This window comes from Lagopus muta, chromosome 12, assembly GCF_023343835.1.
Source record: "Lagopus muta isolate bLagMut1 chromosome 12, bLagMut1 primary, whole genome shotgun sequence".
Classification (NCBI taxonomy): domain Eukaryota; kingdom Metazoa; phylum Chordata; class Aves; order Galliformes; family Phasianidae; genus Lagopus; species Lagopus muta.
Genome location: NC_064444.1, coordinates 10,557,810 through 10,578,702, shown reverse-complemented (window position 1 = coordinate 10,578,702; position 20,893 = coordinate 10,557,810). Strand labels below are relative to the sequence as shown.

At 45.5% G+C, this 20,893-nt stretch overlaps 1 protein-coding gene and 1 long non-coding RNA gene across 3 annotated transcripts; both read left to right on the top strand.

Annotated features, from left to right (window-relative positions):
• The first annotated feature begins 25 nt into the window (after nt 1–25).
• LOC125699393 (uncharacterized) lies at nt 26–2,828 on the top strand. Its single transcript, XM_048958911.1, has 2 exons — nt 26–181; nt 2,112–2,828. Exons 1-2 carry the CDS (start codon nt 26–28, stop codon nt 2,826–2,828), a joined length of 873 nt encoding a protein of 290 aa, XP_048814868.1.
• A 760-nt stretch (nt 2,829–3,588) lies between these two features.
• LOC125699396 (uncharacterized) lies at nt 3,589–20,438 on the top strand. 2 transcript variants are annotated; one of them, XR_007379533.1, is made up of 2 exons: nt 3,589–13,486; nt 15,103–20,438. It is a non-coding gene; the product is annotated as an uncharacterized LOC125699396 (long non-coding RNA). The 2 variants fall into 2 exon arrangements; XR_007379532.1 differs by lacking the exon at nt 3,589–13,486 and adding an exon at nt 14,412–14,562.
• Nucleotides 20,439–20,893: the final 455 nt, after the last annotated feature.

Here is a 20,893-nt window from a genome sequence, read left to right as displayed (position 1 = left end):
TATTTTTTGTTGCTGTGCATGCACGATGCCGAGGAGGAGGAGGAGGAGGCGGCGGCGGAGGAGGAGGAGGCGGCACAGAGGAGAGGACAGCCCTGCTGCTGCTGCTGCTGCTGCTGGCAGAAGAGGGGGGAAGTTTGACAAATCGCCCCGGAGGAAGGAGGAGGGGAAGCCCCCCGAAGAGGTGCGCGGGCGGGAGGGCCGGGGAGAGCCCGCGGCGCCGCACCCCGCCCCGCGCCCTCCGCCTGCCCCGGCGCGGGGCCGCTCACGGCATGGGGCCGGCAGCACCGGGCGGCACTCGGAGAGCTGCAGCCGGCACTCGGCGCTCCGCGGCTCCGGGCTCGGCGCTGGAAGAGCGGCGGCGGCAACAGGCGCAGCTTGAAGGGAAACGAGACGATCGCAGCGTCACTCAAACATCCCGCCCGAGGGACGCGGCGCCGCGCTCCCGCAACTCCCGGCGCGGCGCAGACCCCCCCTCCGCCGCCCAACTTCGCCGCCGCTCCGCTCGGCGCCGCCCCCCCGCTCCGCACACGCCCGCCGCGTTCCCCTCGGCCCGGCCCCCCCGCCCCGACCCCGCCAGGTGACGGGAGGCGGCTCCGCACCTCGGCCCGGCCCCGCTCCGGGACCGCGGCTCCCACCTGGCTGGCGCCTGCGGGCGGGCGGGGGGGGGGGGCGCGGGGCGCTGCGGCCGTCAACGGCAGCGCCTTCAGCCGCGGGGCGGCAGCGGGCAGCGCCCTCACACCGCTCTGCGGGGCGCCCGCTCGCAGGCCGCCTTCTTTTCTCTCTCTTTTCGGAGCATTTTGGGTTTTTTCTTTTTTTTTTCGTTTCTTTTTTTTTTTTTTTTTTTTTTTTTTTTTTTTGGTCCAAGTTCACTGGCAAGCCGCCACCGCGCTCCGTTCGGCGAGCGGCGGCGGATCGATGCGCTGCGGGCTCGATTGGGCGCTCCTGGGCGGCGGCGGGGCCGCGCTGCGCCGGGAGGGCCGGGCCGGGCCGGGCGGGCGGCGCGGAGCTGGGATGGGATGGGGTGGGGGCACGGCGGTCCACGCCGCCTCCCGCAGCCCCCGTGCATTGGCAGCAGGAGGGAGGAAAAAAAAAAAAAAAAAAAAAAAAAAAAAAACACAGTAGCAAATACATTTTTTCCTAAAGTTCAGGGGGAGGAATTAAAAAAAAAAAAAAAAAAGATGATGATCTCAGTGTTACGGTAAGATCAAAAGCACCTCCGCTCGCCCCCGTTGCTCCGCGCTCGCGGTGGCTCCGAGCACCGCACGGTGCGGATCCGGCGTCCCCGCGCCCCCCGGGCTGCGCGTTCGGTGCGCGGGGCGGGGGCTGAGCGGCGGCGGTCACGGGACGATGGTTTTAACGCGGAGCGTAGGGCGAAAAATAAACCGCCGGCTTCTGTAGTGCCCGGGAGACTGGTACTGCCGGGGGAAACGAAACGTTTGTGGCGAACAGCGCGGCGAGCTGTCAGCGCAGCGCCCGGCTCCGTCCCGGCCGCGTCCGCTTGTCCGTGTGTGCGCGGGGCCGGGCCCGCTGTCCGCCTGCGTCCCCATCGCCGTTCCGTTCCGGAGCGGTGACAGCGCGGTGGAAGCGGGGAGCTGACTGCCGAGCTCAGCTCGCGCTGCCCTCCTGCCTCCTGGAGTCAAAAATTAGGAAATTGCCCCGAAGCGCTGAACGCAGCCCCGGGGATGCGTCGTTCCCGGGGATGCGTCGTTCGGCCCTCGCAGCCCCGCTCTGCCCCTCCGTGCGCCGGTGCGGAGCATCCCGAGGAAACCGCCGAACATCACTTCGGGGCTCTGCGAGTTGTGGCAACTTTTCTCCGTCCGCCTCCCTCCCCCCGGCCGGGCTCACCTCCCCGAGCTTCCAATCGCGCGCTTCGCTCTCTTAAGGCCCGGGAGGACAGTGGGGCTCATAGGGAAAAAGTCAAATTTTGGTGAACAGCCGCCGAGGAGCCTCCCGGACCCCATACAGACAGCTCCGCGCTCAGAGCCGGCTCAGCGGGCACGCACACGCACACAAACACGCACACACGTGCCCCGCTCGCAGCCCGAACTGAGCCGCGGAACTGTTTGGTTGGTAACTGTACTCTCCCTCCCCTCCCCCCTTCTTTTTTTAAGAAAGAAAAATCTATTGAACTTCCGATCGGACGGATTTCAGCTGGAAACACGGAGTCCTTCACGTGCATTAGCTTCTCCGGGGGTCACGGTCTATTTCAGAGAGCCGGAACCCGTAATTGTATTAAGTGTCACATTTACAAACATAACGCTTACAAAACAAACGCACAAAATCGATGGCTGCACGGGCCCTATCTGCAAAGACTCCGCACACAAGGCTCAGCGCTGAGTTCGCCCTTCCCGGCAGTTCCAAAGCCAGCTACCGATTATTTCCCAGTCCCACCGTCAGACGACCACCCCCGCTCAGCGTCCCGCCCGTTCGGCACCGCGCCCGCCCCAAGCTCCATCGCTGCCCGTCCGCCCGTCCGCTCCCGTCCCCGCACGGCGGCGGCGGCTGAGCCGCGGGGGGCCCCGCACACGGACAGCACGGCAGCGGCCAGCGGGGATCCCCGGCTAAGTTCGCCAACTTGGCTCAGCCCCGGGCAGGGCGGGGGTTCGCCGGGAACCGCGGGACGTACCGAGCGCCGGGCCCGGGCCTTCAGCCGCCCCGCTGTAGGCGCGGAGCGGAGCGGGGCGGCAGCGCTGGCTGCGCCGGCTGCAGGGACCGCCCGGTGCCCCCCGGGTGCGAGGGCCACTGCGGCTTCGCCCGGTGAGGAACAAAGGAAGAGCGGCGCGCGTCGGCGCTGCCGGGACGGACGCGCCTATGCCAAGTTTGTTTAAGAACACGGCTGCCCGCGCCCGACAACGATCCTCGGCTTTTGTGCAATACAAAGCGTTGTCAATAACCATTACAGCGGCAGCAATTATCTGAGGAGAGAACAAAGGCATTTTGTAATATCTACATAACTTTATTAGAGCAAAATTATTTTTAAATGCCTACGAATTCCCAAACCTCCTGAGTACAAATGAATAAAAGTTTTTCTTCGGGCTAAAATCTTTGCTTGAATGTAAATTGTTTGGGTAAGTGAATTTACACAGCAGCAAAGTTTGTTTGGCTCAGTCCGGTAGCTGCGCTGTAACGAACCAGATGTTTTGGCTGCAAATTACCCGGAGGACTTTCCCAGTTCTGCCACGCATCGCACCCCGGAACGCCAAAACTGGGCCAGCGGGGGCCGGGCAGCTCCTCCGGCCCCGTCAGCGAACCCTCAGCCCCAACCCGCCCCTCCCCGCAGCCCCGCGGGCTGCGCACCGGCAAAGCGAGACCCGTCCCTCCCCGCGGCCTTTCCCCTGGCACCGGCGGGGCCGGAGCGCGACCCGCAGCCGCTGCGGCCGGAGCTGAAGTTGGGCGGCTGGAGAGCCGCGGCTTATGCCGCCCGCTGAGCCGGGGGGGGTCGGGGCTGCCCCACTCGGCCCCGCCCGGCCCGGGCCGCCCCGCCCGCCGCCTCCGCGCTCACAGCAGCACTTTTTGGGGACGGTGCGAGGTGCACTGAGATCTGCCGTCCCGCTGAATTATCACTTCTTTTTTTTTCTCCTTGAAAAGGACTTGGGGGTCTCTGAAGAAACAATCAGCCGCTGCTCTGAAGGAAAGGAGCGATACCATTCAGAGCTACTGTAGCGTAATGTGTTCACTTGGGCAGTAGGAAAACCCTTTATGAAAATTAGTTACAGAGCCTGAAACTCCCCCTCCATCCCCCCGTGTGCCAACCGCAGCCATTGTGCGCACAGGGCTCAGCGCAGCCCGCCCGCACGAAGTTGGCCCCGCTCCGGCTCGGGAAGCTCCTCCATGCAGCCCCGGCGCTGGGGAGAGGCGGGAGGCATCGGCGGGGCCGAATCGGGGGGAAAGGGATCCCCGCCTGCTCCCTGCATCACCCGGGGGTCCGCGCTGCCCGGCAAGCGCGGCCGTGCCCTTGAGAGCGCCTGTGACCTCACGGCAGGGAGATTTGGTTGTGCCCAGATACATCCTGCAGCGGGAAAAAGCCCGGCGCGGAGATTCTCCTGCCAGATCCCTCCTTTCTTCCCGCAGAAACTTCTTCCCTAGGCGGCTATTTTACTAATTTACATATAGCGTTTGCGTTAAGACAGGCAAGTTTCTCTTAAAAAATACTAAAGAAAAGAAAAAGGCGTCCAGCCGTCACCAAAAGAACCTCGCTCTGCCCCTGGCGCCCGGTGCCGCTCCGCCGCGGCGGGACGTGGGCAGCAGCGGCCCCGCGATCCGCCCGTGACCAGGGCTGAGATGCACCGAGCACCGGCGGGTCCCGGTTGGCACGGCCGGGTCAGGAGGGTGGTGGAAACCGAGCAAGTGTGACACCGGCATTGATTCGCTCTCTTTGTTCTCGTGTCATCGGTACACAATGGAGAGAGAAAGAAACGTGACTTAAAAATCGCAATTAACCGGCTTCAGTGCGGGCTTCTTCCGTGGGTTAGTTCTTGTTATCAAATCCCATTCCTTCTCTAAAAAAGCGCTTCCAATTTTAAAATAAAACAGACGGTATAAAATACTTTCCATCTTTCTATTGTAAGAGTTACTTAAATTACTACTGGAAGTTTCTCACTGGCTCAGTCAGGTCTTGAAAGAACAGCAATTTTTTTCTACTGTTTTAAAAGTATTAACTTCCTTTCAAACATCCCTTAACCTTTAATGTTTTGCAACTTGATGAAAAGGTCACTTTGCTTGGAGTGGGTGCATCTGCTTCGTAATTGTTCTAATATCAAGCAGAGCTCCATCACAACACTAAGTTCTTTTACGAAGGTTTTTTTTCCTTAATACACTATTGGTAAGGTTACCGGGAGTAATTGTTCTAAAGGCAGAGAGCCACAGACCAAAGGATGCTTGCACCTTATTTAATTTCACCAACCTCAGATGCTCAGAGCTGCATCCAAAAGATGACATCAGCGGGGCTCTGAGAAGAGGAACCTGACCAATTCCACCTCGTCCAACTGGGGCGGGCCTGGGGCAGGGCAGGAGCAGCACAAACAGTTGGATTTCTGGACCCTGTTGCTTAACGAAGTATTGCTGAATACTGACCAATATTCCCCTGAGCCTGCAGCAAGCTCTGCCCGCTCACTGCGAAGCACTCTGCAGGGAACCGTGCAAGGAAGCAGCGCCACAGGTGGGTCAAGGCCCGAGGAGCAGCCAGCACCAGAGATCTGGGGCCACGGGGCAGCAGTTCTCACCAACCAGACCTGAAAAGCGATGCCGTGTTACTAATCCAATTATACCTTCCATAACTTGCTGTGAGGGCAGTGGAAGCCTTTCAGCACGTGTAAATCAGCATTTAGCAGTGGGGACAACACTACTTTGACCACTTAGCCCGTTCTGGTACAGGCAACCTATGTTCCTTCCCATGCAAAGGGAACACGTCCATCCCCTTCCTGGTCTCACTGTGCCCCTCTGGGGCAGAATGGGGCCTGGGACAGGAGGAGAACCCCCTTATCCTCTGCACTGCAGCTGTGCCAGACTGCAGTGATCAGAGCAAGGATCTGAAACTGAACCACTCATCACTCTAAAACACGGCAAAATTTTCTCATTCTTACACAACTCAAACATCCAGTGAACGTGTTTAATTAAAACTTGGTTATACATTTTTTTTTTAAGATTAAAAAAAAAAAAGAAGAAATGAGCTAATTATATTGCTTAATATTCTAATAAGTTTTTGTTCTTGTTTTTAAATAACACACTTTTTTAGCCAAGCCAATCCCTTGAGGACTGCTTCCTCATTTATAAGGCAGTCCCCAGTGGGAGTTAAGAGGAGGCTATTTTATATGAGGAAAATGTGTTCTGAAAGAGGAGCCCTACAAAGATAACCCCACATCACATACATCAGGATGGAGGCTAGAACACGTATTCCAGTGATGCAAATCTTCCCCTGCAATAATTTGCTCATTAGCATTACCAAAAGCCCGGATACTGATGTCTATGTATTTGTTCTTGTATTTTTCACCGCACTAATGCTTTTAACTACAATTATTTTAAAATTTTGCTTTATTTAATGAATTTAAAGGTCAATCCTCTTCCTTTCCATATGCAAATCCTATCAACAGTAGAGGCTTAAAATTAATGGGAGTTAATATACTAGAAGCTCCCTTCATGCCCAAACCTCATGAGGGAACAAAATAACCTCAAGATAATTTCACCAAACTCACTGCTTTCTGCTGTTTTTGAGTCGCCAACCAGCCGCAGTACCCTGTGGGTGGGGAGAAGGGATGGGAGGGCAGGTGGGAGCTGCCGGCACAGCTGCAGCTCTCTGACACACACACAGGTGCCACGTAGGAGCTGCAGGGTCTGACGGCATTTTTTAACTACAGGTGTTGGTGTTACAACTGTGGCACAGGGAGGTGGGAAGGGATGGCCAGCCCCAGTGCTTTTCCTCTGCAGGCCCTGAGGAAAACATTCGCCATGCCACTGAGAGCAGCTCGGCTGACACGACTCTGGCTGCCTCAGGCCGTACAGGGTCTGTCTGCCAGGCCTTTCAGGCAGCTGGGCCAGGTGCCCATCAGCAGAGCACCGCCAGCCCAGAGCATTTCTCTGTTGGTGGGGAACAGCAAAACCCCCGCAGTAAGGCTGGCCCTAGGCCTTGGTTCCTCGGGGACAGGACACATGACAGGGCCAACTAAGGACCACAACCACCAAACTCCAGACCCGCAGCCTGACTGACCTGCTCCTGGTGTGCCAGGCCTTCTGCTCCCAGGGATCGCAGAGCTGCCACTGGGATGGGCTGCAGCATTCTGAATCCCCTCACAGAGCTCAGCAGTGGGTGCGGTGCAGACAAGGCTCAGGAGCTGAGCCCTCACAGTGCTGGCAGCACAGATGGGCTCCCGCTCCTCTCACACTGGAGCAGATAACATCGCGCTGTCCCACGGCATACATTAAGGCCACCTCTTCCTTCCCAGCCCTGATGTGGCCAAAGCGCTGGCAAGGGGAGGGCTGGAGGGCCGGCAGCACGCTGAGGTGAAGGCTCTGTGGTGCTGAGGAGGTCTGCGCCCTGTTCAGCCCTTAAGCTGGGATCGCAGGCTGATGGACGCTTGCAGCTTCCACTGACTTCTCTGCAAAGCAGAGAGCACAGTTAGGTCTTGTACTTGAAGTGCATGACACAATAAGACTTACCCAGCTTATGCCTGTTGTGTGAGCGCTGATCGCTCTGTTTCCAGCCGAATGGCAAAGCTCTGTAATTGTCCAGGTACGTCACAGGCTTGAGGTTTGCATTTTTACAAACGTTGGGTGTAAATTACTTCCACAAACAGGAATCTGGACTCGGTGAAACAACACAGTTGTCTGCTATAGCAAATCTGGTGTTCCTGGATTCAAATCTGCTGGAGGCATTCTGGATTTTAATTAATATATTGCTTCATATGTATGAGAATTTCTCTTTCTGTTTTTTTTTTTTTTTCATCTGTTTTCACACACTGCACTTCTAGTTTAAACAAAACGCATTCTCTGCACTGCTCTCCAAAGCAATTGAATAAATATCACAGACTGTATAGATCCAGTAGCCTTTCCAGTGAGCAACACAGCAGTCATGCTTCACAGAAAAGGGATAACATCCGAGAGTGCAGCTGATAAGAGCAACAATTTACAAAGCAAGAGATCTGTTATGCAGTGAAAGCTTTATTACCATGACTTGACGTTACGTCTCCAGCACATAAGGGTTAATCATGGCAGCAGTTTGCAGCTGGCTGCGCTCTCGGGGGAGCCATAGCGATAGACTTCTGTGTGCAAGACAAGGTCAGCGCCGCTCCCTGGGGTCAGCCGGCCCCGCGATAACACAGCTCCCAAACTTTGGCCCCAAGGAGACACAGGTGCCAAACCCATTTTGTGGTCTGCTGTAGAGCGCTTCTTGTGGTTTTTCTTCTCCTCGATAAAAACACATACATAGCTCTGTGGTATATAATTGGACAGTGAGTTTTCAGAGCTACCCATCAGCGGGAGTTTTCTGTGGCAGCAGTGGGTTTGTGAGCTGGCCGGGTACATGTAACATTTCACGGGAGACTTACTCTTAGTGGACTGATAAAACAAAGCAGGCAGTGCCGAGTGTAAGGGCCAAATCCTGCCTAATTTGTGCAGGATCATTGTTTAAAATGCTCAAAGGGTAAAGGAAACAGAATTGGACTTCAACATTTTATTAATGTTTATCTTCTATTGCTACAAGACACAACAATAATCAAATAAGAAAAACTTTAATCCTCAAATGCAGCTTTAATCTTCAAATTGGTTAGCTTATCAGAGGGGTAACATTTATTTCCAAAGACAGACTGCTCGGAAGGATTGGCTGAAATGGAAACCTGTAAGTGAAAGGATATAAGTTTATTGGGCAGTGTTGTCTATATTTATAGTTTCTGCTCAACCCGTATTTCTGTTTTTATATGCATGTGTCAAAAATTAATATACGGCAAACTTCACCAACAGTTTTAAGAGATCCTAAAATATAATAAAATCAATAAATGATGTTCTGGCATAAACGTTTCTGTAGCTGAGGGTGGTCAGGTTCAAAGGGCAACATCTGACCATTTCTCTTTCCCACCCTGCTGTGGAGTAGGACCCTCCCCTCAACTTCAAATCACTGGGGAGAGGGTAATTTAAGCTATACTTGATGTACCCTATACATCACTGTCTTCAGGACCAGGTTTAAAATTAAACTCTGATGTACAAAGTTAAACAAAAATGAGATAAAAATTGGCAGGGGTTGAAGAGGGTCAAACTAGTCAAAACACAAGGTAGACTATTGCTTCTTTTGATTTATGTTATTCCGTGCACAAAAAAAAAATAAAATTATACCTCTCATGGAGACTTTTTTCATTGAGAATAACGCATTCCTAATTTGTTTTCTATAGACTTACAGGGCATTTACTGTAGGAGAGGGAAGCATTTATTTATTTATTTATTTAGTTTGGCAGGGACAGAATATCATCAGCTGCTGGCAGAATATTGAAATTATCATTAAGTGCGACCTTTGTCACTCAGCAGCAAGTGAAAGAGAACAGTGTTTCACTTTCTGTTAGTGGTTATCTTATAATGCACGCACATATAGGCGCATAATCACAGAATTTAGCTTTGAGGCAACTCTTTTAAACGCAAACAACGTACTACAGTCACATTTGGTAACAGAAAGAAGGAGTTCAGTGAACGTTTCCTTTCTCATGTTTTACATGCACATAATGCAGTTACCCTCCAGAAATTCAGTACAGGAAAGATGCCAAATGGAGGATTCTTTTGAAACCAATTCAAGAAAATCCTTGCAGGAAGTTAATTTTTTATGATGTAGTCAACTTTTCCACATATTGCCATTTATATGGTTAGTGTGTGGACTGCAGGCAAAGTAATTCGGAATTGTAATCTTTATTTTCTCTAATACGATAATGAAATCAACTACTATCCGCTGGAATCAAATGATTTTTTTTCTGTGCTACTCCAGTGAGAGGAATACAGGAATTCTGCTGCCTAAACTGCCTCGCTAATGGGAAAATGAAGAAAAATCAAGTTCTCAGACAGCTAGTAAATAAAAAAGTCCTCAATTTAAGCATGCAGGTTGACATGTAAAGATGTTGGAATCTTTTTAAAGCTGATTAGGCAAGGGGTTTGTTTTATTGTTGCTTTTTTTTTTTTTCTGGAAAGTTTTTAATTTTACTAAGAAAAAGTCCTATTGATTCTATATGGATTACAGCTGGCTGGAGTTGGCTCGTTCTTTCTTGGGTTGCATGAGGGCATTGGTCCACAAAGGGATCTAAGCTTTAAAAATGCCTGAGCTTGGTTTTAAATCTAACAGGAGAAAAACACTGTTGAGACAATGATAAAAGAAGAGTTTTTAAAGTGCTGTTTGATTAACATTGACAATGAAGATTCTCTGTTAATTTACTGAGGGCATACCTGCCATTTAGTATGCAGATTTTAGTCTTTCAATAAGTCTAAGTGATGCACTGTATAAAATACATTTTATATGTGTGATGTTACAGGACTGATCTGCATATATGCCTTTAATATGCATGATTTGGCAAACAATTTATGTAACAGCTAATGAACGCAATTTTTCCCGGACACCTGATTGGGAAGCTGAAAGTGAAATAGACATAAAACCAGCAAATCGTTTTAATAGGAATAGCAAGCAAAGATAAAGATCAAATGCTATAACGGGTCCATTATATCACTCATAGTCTAGTGTGCCAAACCCTCTGAGTTTAACAGCAATATTTTTTCTCCTATCAGTGAAGACATTTTCAAATATCTGTTTTGTTTTGTTTGTTTGTTTCAAATCTTGTGGGGTCACAGAGAGAACTAGACACGCTCTCTGTAACTACAGCAGAATGCGTGCAGCAAAGAGCAGATGCAGGAGCTAGTTGGTTAGGAAAAGATGATACAAAATTTTTCTTTCTCCTTTACACTTTAGGAATCAGGAGATCTATGAATTAAGGAGATGGTCACAAAGGTGACAAGGAAGTCCCACAGTATTCACGTACAATGAAAATGCTTTGAGAACCTGCAGGGTTTTAGAATGAAGGTTCAAACAGAACAGGAGCTACTCTGAGGCCAATAGCTGGTCAGAAAGCAGGTGAAGAACAATAAGACACAAATAAATTAAAAAGAGGGAGAACATCAGCTGTTAGACATACAAGTAATCCTTTAAAAATCATGTGCTCAGCCTGTGACACGAGAGATGAACTGATTGATTCCTCCTTGCACAAGGCAGCTGGCTGGGGGAACTGTTCCATGTCCCAGCTGCTCACTGATTCCACTGCCTCACCCAGTCACCCAAGACTGTGATGTGTCAAGGCCCCTACGTGTGCTGGTCCTGTGAGGGCTTAATTCAGAGCTCATCAAAATCAATAGGAAGATTTCCACTGGCTTTGAGGTAGATTTTGTTAGACCTTTTCCATCTACACAGCTCCAAGAGAGGTTTTCATTTTGATGTAAATATATATTGTCCGGTTTTTTACTGTACAGTATTTTTATGGAATGAAATTTGCTCGCCAACATCTATAAATACTCTAATTATTAACAACATTTCTTCAATCCTTGTTTTATCAGGAAAGCAATCTCACCAGAACCTTCTGTGTCCAGTACATTAACTCGCTCAAGCACTCGAAAGGTACCATGCTCTGAGCAACAGTAAAGAACTGAGCCTATAATTTAATAACCCTCCTTCTGAGTAATTAGTATTCACTCAATGAAATTCAGGCTTTGCAGAGGTCCAGTCAAAGGCCTAAGCACCATTTAAGTCCAGCTGACTCCCTAGGGCATCTCTGAGCTGAATTGGGCCCCATTTTATTAAATTATAATAGAAAGACTGCCATGTCAAGTATTCCAATGCTGAAAGACCCAACCCCACAAGACCTCACACGGATAAGTAATCATCACTTATGCTAATAGCACATTTGACTTCCGTGGGATGACACATGAGGATGGACTACTTACTTGACTAAGATTAGTAAGAACGGGCATGTTACACAGAACAAATGACTTCTAAATACCCAGCTGCAGCGAAGTGCTGACTCCCATCAGTGAGTGCTGTGAGGGTGAATGAAGGGCAGGATATGATCTTTAGAAGCCTCGCTGAGTGCAGTTTCTGAATTGGTGACAGTTTTGCAGATTTCTAACTCATAATAAACCTCAGCTTTGTCTCCTCAGTTACAAGCTTCTCTCTGCCATTCCTCTGTCCTACTTTCCTTTTCTTTTGCCATAATCCCACAATTGTGTTTTTTTTCCCCACTCTTCTTTAATATTTGCAAGTGAATTTAGTGTTTTGGAACACATTTAAACAACAAAGTCACAAAACCACGAATGCTCCTATTTACCAGCAGAGCACACTGCTTGGTAGTATTTCTCAATTGCTCTGAATGTCCCACCCCTCTCTTCTGCTGGGATCAGTGCAGCCTCTATGCTCATTGGCTTCTCCCTTCAAACCCGGTGATAAAGGCATCATACTGGGTTTGTCAGTCTAGTGATTTGTCTGAAAAAATGCCTAAGTGTTAGGGCATCTGTTGAATACTTTTTTTTTTTAATGCAGTCACAGGAATAAACACATTTCTGCCTTTATGCTCTACAAGGCATTTGTAGCAACATCCTAGAAAGAAAAATCTTTGCATCTCACCTGCCTCAGTTTCACTTATTTCACAAATTCCTTCTGGCACAGCTTTACTTTCCTAATTTTCTTCCACTCAATTAAAAACAATTTCATAGCATTCTCTAATGCAGATCTTACTTTAAAATATATATATATATATATATATATTTTTTTTTTTTTTTGCCCTCTACCACTGGCTGGAGAAGCTTTATCTGAAAGTAGTATTGTTGTCATCACTGGTGACTGGCTTCTAAGGGTATTTACAAATCCAGAATTAATTTGTTCCTAAGATCTAGGCAAAAATATATATCTGGTAGAGGATTTATAACTAGTATACAGAATTTATCCAATACCAAATCCCAAATCCAAAATGATATAACCTAATCACAAAGGAAACCTTAGAACCCACTTTGTTTGACCTATATTGTAGAAAACCATAAGGCAAAGACGATAATATTATATCATTAGCAGTACTCTTCAATGAGTATTTTCCATTTTCTTGCAGGCTTCTAGCTCAGCTGTAACAACTGCTCTGTTTGTGTGTGCCTGTGTGTTTTGCCAATCACGAGTGAAATAAAAATGCCCTAATTTCTGCAACTCTGCTTTCATTACTCTGTAAAGCACTAAAAGCAGAAACAGTTTCCTGAAGAACCCCTTCATAGCAGGCCCTTGAACAAGATGACTGTTTCTAATAAGCAACAGCTGTCGTTGTGGTTTTACTAGTCAAATGATTCATGTCTTTTGCTCAGAAATGATAAGTGGAACAAATGTTTACTTAGATATGTAACAGAGGAACAATTGAAAAATAGTAGACTGTCAAATAGAAATATTTTCCTGTTATCTGATCCTTAACAATTAGCCCGAACTGGTTTTAAGTCAGAAGGCAGCATTACAGCAGTGCAGTCAGCATTGGTAAAGAGTTTAGCTCAACAGTTTTGCAAACAGAATTCAGCAGGCTGTGTTGGAAATGTTTGCCATGGCCTTGAAGGTCTGGGGGCTGCAAGCAGCTCTGTGCCTGCTGCCACCCACCCTCAGTCCTGGCAATCTCCCCTCCTACCTTCAGTCATCTTCAAAAGGAAGACAGTGAACTTTCCACTCGGTTTATTTTGTCTTCAGGGAATATCAACGCGCTTCTCCACTGCTTGGTCTTGAGTGAATACCCCCTGCTTGCTACCGCTTCCCCAGGATTGCAGTGTCTGCTGGGAAGAGCAGAGGAAAAGTACTCTAATGCAAGAGATTCCAGGCTACGTTCAAGGACAAAACAATTGCATTACTCCTTGGGTGCTTGGAAGGAGAAACTAAAGGACCTTTGGTGTCTCTCTGCTGTGCCTGGAAGCTGCTGCAGTCAGAGAGATGTGATACTGCTGTGGCATCTCAGGGCCAGAGGTAAATTTTTGTTAAGTGCAAGAGGAAGCAGTGGTAGACTAACTTCTATAAGCCTAAGAGGACAGCATCAAAAAGCAGTATCTGCTGCTTTGAAGGATGGAGCTGGGGGAGAAATAGCCGCAGAGGAGACCCAGGGAGCCTTGGCATGCTCAGTGTGCAAATGATACCAGTGTACCCACCTGTAATTTATTTGAGCTTATATTGATGCTTGCCAAGAAAACAGGGTTTATACCCACCTTTAGTATGCACTGATTCTGGACTTTGACAGAATTCCCTTGCCAATATTGCTGTGTGACACTGCAATGAGTTGCACAGATTCTCAGAGCTCTGGTTTTCCATATTTCCATTTGTAAAACAGTGGTGATATTTCTTCTCTCCCCTTGCTTAGCTTGCCAGGCTCCTGGGACCAGCAGTCCTTTATTGTGTGCCTCTGTATCATCTTGTACAACAAGACCCTGCTCTCAGCAGCTGAAGATTCTAAGTATCTCTGAAATATAAATAGATACTAATAAGAATATTTTGACACAAGATGGAATTTTATATTCTGGAGAGGGAAATAAAACATGTACTAAAGTCTACTAAAGTGTAACCATGAGATCAAATGATAAAATTCTTCTAGAAACAAAGAAGTGACACAAATTTGTGAGATTAAACTGAACCAAAGCAACAAAGGCTTGTTCTGGTGGCTTATTCACATAAAGTATATGAAAAAGTAAGTGAGATGATCAAATTACCCTCACAGCATGGATTTTGACATGGATGTAGACTAACTGAGTCACTGGAGGACTGAGCAGGTGCGTTGTTCTAATTATACCCTCAGCCTAGTGAGGAAGGAGCAAACTTCCCAGTTGCTTCCCTGGTGGAGATAAGGTGTTATCAGCCATCAGCAAATGAGAGGGGAGAGCAAGGACAAGGCACCTGATGGGAGAAAGAGAAGGGAAGGAGGAAGCTAACAGAGCACATTCATAACACTCCTCATCTTTTAAAAATGTATACACACACCTACTCTGAGCCATTTGTGTGCCACTTCTGAAACTCATTTCGCATGTCTCTGCTTAACCTTTCTCTATGGCAAGGTACACTTTTTTTTTTTTTTTAACATTTTCTATTTTATAGTCTTGTAGTGAGATAGCTGGCTAAATATGATGCTTTATTTGTTTATTAATTAATCAGCAACAGGCATACCAGGAGTTATAATCCAAGCAGTCCCACACATAGATTTTTATCACTGTATAACATAACCCAAGGGAAATATGCTTCTTTTTTTTTTTTTTTTTTCAAGAGCATAAATGGACATTTCTATAAATTGCAACTACTTGGGAGCATGTAATATGCAATATTATTCATCTTTGTATTCCAGGTGAATCCAGACTAGACTACCAGCCTCTAGGGGAGTCTGCTTCATATAATTATCAGTATTCAAAGAATGATTGTAGATGTTGTAGCTTAACAGCAGGTGAATGGTCCTTATCTGAATATTAAATAAAGTGCAACTTGATTTCCAGGTTCTCTCTGACTAAATGTTTGCAAAGTCATTAGTGAAAGCATGCAGCTATAATCCCAGCCACTCTTTTTCTTACAAAGGATTTCCGCTTTTGTTTTTAATTCCTTTACAGGATGAATTGATCACCTCCCTTTCCTATTCACAGTCTTGTCCCTTGATTGGACTACCAGAAACATCCAGGAATTGCCTTGTAAGTAGTACCTACACTCGTCATTTCTTTAAAATCAGAAACAACAAAAGAAACGCAGGGAAGAGCAAAAAAGAGAAAGATTTATTATTTCCTCTAAGGATTATCAGAGCTCTGAGTGTTGGGAAAAGGCTGTTTAGTAAACTGCTCCTTTGTCCTCCCAAGTTCCAGGAACTTGAGCTCTGTATTTGGTTTCCTTGTTGCACGATCTGTGAGCAGCTTTATATATTTATTTTGCAAAAGCCTTTTATTACTGTTTTAAAATGTGGAATTTAATGTACTTGAAAACTATCTTAGTATCTCGATGGTGGATGCTATGCAAATATAGTAGACAGTTGTGTTATAGGAAAATTAATAGCAACGAAGAAAAAGAACAAAAACACCCCCTGCTGAGCAGAAGAGAACAGACCAGAACTGGCAAAGGAAAATTAATGGAGATAAAGGAAAAAGAATTACTGTGGGACTATATAAAACATGATCTTGAAGCACAAGCCATGTCTCAGTCCTCAGCTGAGAAGAGTACAAGAATCCTGCTGGAGAGCTGTTTTTAGGAGGACAGCTTAAAGCTCTCCAGCAATGTATATAAGCTAGAACATCAGCTGCATCCTTTGCCAAGCATCACAAAAACTTTACACCCACTAAAGGTCCATTTTTGGGCCAACAGTGATAAAGCATGTAATCACAAAAATCTCAAATCTGTCATTTAACATCTACATCAATCAATCTAGATAGCTAAAACAACACCAGATTCATCGCTGTGCCATGCCATGCCATGCACTACTCTTAGGTGGATTCTCATTTATTCTAAGCTGTAACCTGTTGAGTTTTCAGCATGACATAGAAAAACTATTTGGTTTTCAAGCAATATACCTCTCACTGCTGTTTCAGACTTCTGCAGGCTCAGACAGATGGTTCTGCTCTGTCTACACCTCTGCAGAAATGTGGAGTAGAAATGTTTATTCAAAAAGGGAGGAGAGAAGAAAGCTGCACACAATTCTGTGCTTAGCTCTGAATTATCCTGCAAGCCAGGTAGTCTCAGGGGTTAGAGAATCCAAGGGACTCTGCTTATGTATGCCAAAGTCCTGGATTTTATGGTGAAAATAAATAGTGAGAGCTTTTTCCAGCAAGTGAGCACTGCTATATTGTTTTCTTGTTTGTTTTTAAATTTTTAAAAGGTAAAAAAGTAAAGTGAACAACAACATTGGGTTGAACAATGCAAAATAGATTTGCTCACTTTCAAATACTCCTCTCCTCGCTCTCCACACAACTATCTTTCAAAGCCTGCTGATGAAATTATGAAATCCTTACTGTAATTTCATGTTCACTGTGTAAGAATTTAAAGACCCTACGTTTTGGAATTCTCATCCACTGAGAAATGGGCATTCTGTAACTCCCTGTTTCCTACTTTTGCTTACAGGGGTATCTACAGAGGAGCTGGGCCCATTCTGCCCATTTTGTACCTATGCCACAGTACAGTTGCCAGCAATCTAGGAAGCAGCCTGAAGCAGTGTGGTTTTTTCCAGTCCCATATTCTTAGGTGTACTTATGTGAAAGTGAACTGTACAGATCAGTTCTGATATTTCTGTTTTCCTAAGCTGAAAAGAAAAAAAACCAACAAAACAACAAAGGAACTGAACAACCTTTCCTTTTTGTTTGCATGCACAGCTGTGATGATTTTCTGTTAAGGGAAGCACTTTTGCACATTTCCACAGGAGTCCTTAGGTACCTTCTGAGGAATCCATCCTCTAGGAGCAGAAATACAGTATTTTGTCCAGGGCAAAAGACAGAAGCTAACAACTTCTTTTTTTTTTTTCTATTTTGCATTTTTAATATGTACCAAATAAATAAATAAATAAAAATTAAAAAAAGAAAAAAAAGAGAGAGAAAAAGAGATTAAAAAGGAGAAAAGATACAGCCCAAATTGTCTATACAGTTCATAACTGAAATATTCAGCCTTGTTCAAGTGCCAGCCACCTGCAGTCACAGGAATTAGTCCTGATCTATTCTTAAACACACCCATGTTCTAATGACTCTTTTTAGCAACATCAGAATTCACATTATTTGTATTCATTTATATTTTTATAATCTGTGGAAGCACTTGCACACCTCTGGATTTAAAAACAAGCCCTGCAGCAGACCATCTGCACTTAGAAGCTGATGGCCAAACCCAACTCCAGCTGAAGCCAGGGGAAATTCTGACATTCATTTTAATGGTGAAATTATAATCTGGTCAAACTACAGTAAAGGGTAAGATGATTTGCTTAGGGAGGGATGAGGGTTGGCTTTGTCCCTGTCATCAACCACATGCTGGCTGATTTAAGAATGAAACTTGGACCTGTTCACAGAGGTAATCAATCTTTAGATCAGAGCCTCTTGTTCAGCTAGTCTAAGCATTGGGACAAACAGAAAAACAGCAACTCTTAGAGAACATGAGAATGTCCCATGCTTTAGTATCTTGTCCTCCAAAAACTAAGAAAAAAGAAAACCACCACCAACAAACAGGGAGCTGATCAGCATATGCTTCCTTCTGTAACTGACAGAGTGAGGCTGGTAAATAGCAAGCACAAATTTTACAATTGCATAACACTTACATTAGGAATGTAATTCTCTCTAAGTCTGTAGTACATACGAATTTTCCAAATTTCTGATGGAAGAGGACTGGGGAGAAATCCGACCCGTGCTCAGCAAAGACTTTTCCCGTCCCCTCATGCAGAGACCCCAAGCAGTACAGGCCTGGTCCTCTGCAGTCCCTGCCCTGCCTCTGCCTGCTGCCCTGCTGCAGGGCTGGGAGGGAAGTCCAGGGCGGGTGGGCTGTCCCTATGAACCTCAGCAACTTCCATAGCACAGCACCATGATTCAAAGCCTTGAGCCACGGGCTCTCTTGACTGCTGCTTAGTACATGCCTGGACATTTACAGCCCATAGCCTTTCACAAAAAGCCTGACAGAGGCCCAAAGCAGGTAAATTACTGTTAGCCATAGAAGCATTCCTAAACAGATGAGGGTGTGAGCTATGCAAATATTTACCCTATAAATCTGTTGTGTGGCTTGGGAGTAAAACAAAAAGCCACTTAAAAATTTCCTCCAAATTTGGCCATAGCATAGTTGTGCTAGTTCAAAGAAACAGAGTCAACTTTATTGTTATTAGTGCTTGGATCAAAGAAAATTATGAAAATAAACATTAGACAGAATGATAATCAACACTGGAAAAGAAATGTTTACTAAAGATTTTCTTCTGTGTTCTCTTACCAGAATTAATAATATTTTCTTTTTCTAAAGTTTTCTTGCTTCCTTCAAAGAGATTGATTTCAGTAGAAAGAACAAACATATGCAAATAAACTGAATGATGTTATACCCCCTGCCCCTACCCCCCCAAACTGCATCAGATAATTCCATATTGTTAGTCTGCATTACATTTTTATCAGTTTTTTGTCTTAATCAGATATGAAGCTCTTGCAGTACATCTCTAGAACCGAGCCGTGACCCTGATGTGACTCTACAGCACAGAAGCAGCCTTAACCCTGCTGTAATCTAATAGTTCAAATTTAACGGATTTGTTTTTTCAGTGGAAATAATGGCTTCCTGTCACAAAACAGAGCCACAGATTACATATCTGACAAATGGCTTTGGCATGATTTTTTCATGTAACACACAATTAACAGGGCTTTCGCATAAGACCTCATGGTTTACAGATCTGGTGAAATCATTAATAAGTTCATTACTGTGTATTTTCTTCTTGAAAAAAAATCAACATTTCTGCTGGTGCTTTAAAAACAAATAATACTTTGCTTTGAAAGAGTTCACCTATGCTTTGCAGTGTTCATTTAGCCTCAAAATACTGTACTGAAATTATTATCCATGAGCGTTGATGTATTTGGTTTCTTTTCATGAGGCATATAATTATTATTGATAACCCCAAACGTAAACAAAGTAATCTTGATTTTATAAGCTACCATCCATATAGATGCTGAAAATTTCCACATTATAGCTATGATTGTTTTTTGCTTTGCCATAATCCCTTAAATATTACCAACTAACAGCTGAACAATAAGTGAGGATATGTACAGCTTTTCCATGGACAGCACTGAATACTCTGAAGGAGACTATCGTCTTATTCTTGCTTTTGAAGTTGCAGTTCAGAACTGCTCGAGCCGTGTTGGTTGGTTATCCTCAGCCCACCCAACCACCAGCCCTACACTGCTGTTTGCTGCTAGCTCCTGGCGCTTACAATGAGGTAATCATCACCTTGTAGTTCATTGGTGTGAATGCTGGTCAGATGGCCTGTATTTTATTAACAGAAATAGGGTCACAAGTCAAATACATGCTTGGGGTCAGTGAACAAATACAAAAGAAGATTAGAAGAACAAAAGAATGTGACTGGAGGGGTAAAGTCCCACTGGGGGTTAATCGAGCAGAAATGTATCAAAGAATGTAAACTGCCCTTTCTTTTGTTATTCATCCTACACGACGGAGTTCCTATGTCCTGCTGATTTCGGTTAGATAGAGCATCATCTCCAGAACGCTATCTTTTAATGAGCTTTCTGCATGCAGCCTTATGGAAGGACTCCCACCACACACTAACACTACTTTTAGTATAATAACACCATCATTACTAACAACAATAATTAAAAATGCCCAGCATAAACATGTGAATTACAAAGATTTGCTTCACCTAATATTGTACTATGCAGACTGTCTTTAAAAATAAGAGAAAAATAGCACACAATGTCATGTTTCTGGGATTCTGTTCTGCCCGCAGGACCAAGAATCCACAATTACACTGATTTAGCTCCCTCTTTCAAAGCAAATGAATTAATAAAAATTTATCTGAGACGACACTGTATTGCTATAGTTTCTGTCTTTTCTAAGAAAGACTATCCCTTCAAAAGGCAGAACAACAAAAAAAGGAACTAGCTTCCCCGATTTGTACCATAAGTACTGGACTTGGTAGGGCCCAAACGGCAGCAGTCAAGAAAAATCATAGGGTACTTAGCAAGCGGCAGCTGATTTGCTCTTCTGATACATGTTCATCGCTCTTTCTGTGACAAGAAGCAGAATATTCTGCCTTATTTGAGCTATGCACATTTGTCTAATTCTTTAAAATCCCAGCAGTAGAAAGATTCCCTTTTCATCAATTTCCATTTATTATGCTTGTAGCTACATATTGTAATGTGAATTCTTCTACCCATGTATGCTGCATATCTATAGATTTTATGTTTCCGCACATCACATGAAAAGCATATTTCAAAACTATTGCATTACCATGTTCCAGAATAATATTGCTATGGAAATACAAACACGTTATCAAAAGAGCATAAAGCAGTGAAGAGAGGGCAAGGAATCCTTAGTTCTATGACTTTGTGCCATTAACTTACTGAGCAACGTTGATAAAGTCTCTTCATCTTATTTTGGTGTACTTTATCTACAAAATAAGGAAGATGTCCTTCTCCAAGGCTGAAATAAATGTTAACTAGTCAATCATACCCTTCAAAAGCAAAACTGGGATTTTTGTCATCAGCGTCAAGATGAGATAAATCAGGCTGAGAGACTGTAAATCTCTAAGTTTCAAAGAAAGACACGACATAGATGAAAATTTCATGGCCAGATATTAACTGTGGTAGACTGCTGAAGGATTAATGTGAAACAAAATACTGTAAATGAAAGTGTTCCTTGAACTGAAATCATTGGCTTCCCTAATTATCTAGCTACCTGTACATA

Excerpts from the sequence above, each read along its gene's own strand:
- LOC125699393 (XM_048958911.1), top strand. The coding sequence starts at position 26 with ATGCCGAGGAGGAGGAGGAGGAGGCGGCGGCGGAGGAGGAGGAGGCGG. Across the intron at positions 182-2,111 it reads AGGGGAAGCCCCCCGAAGAG|AAAGAAAAATCTATTGAACT; the intron begins GTGCGCGGGCGG and ends TCTTTTTTTAAG.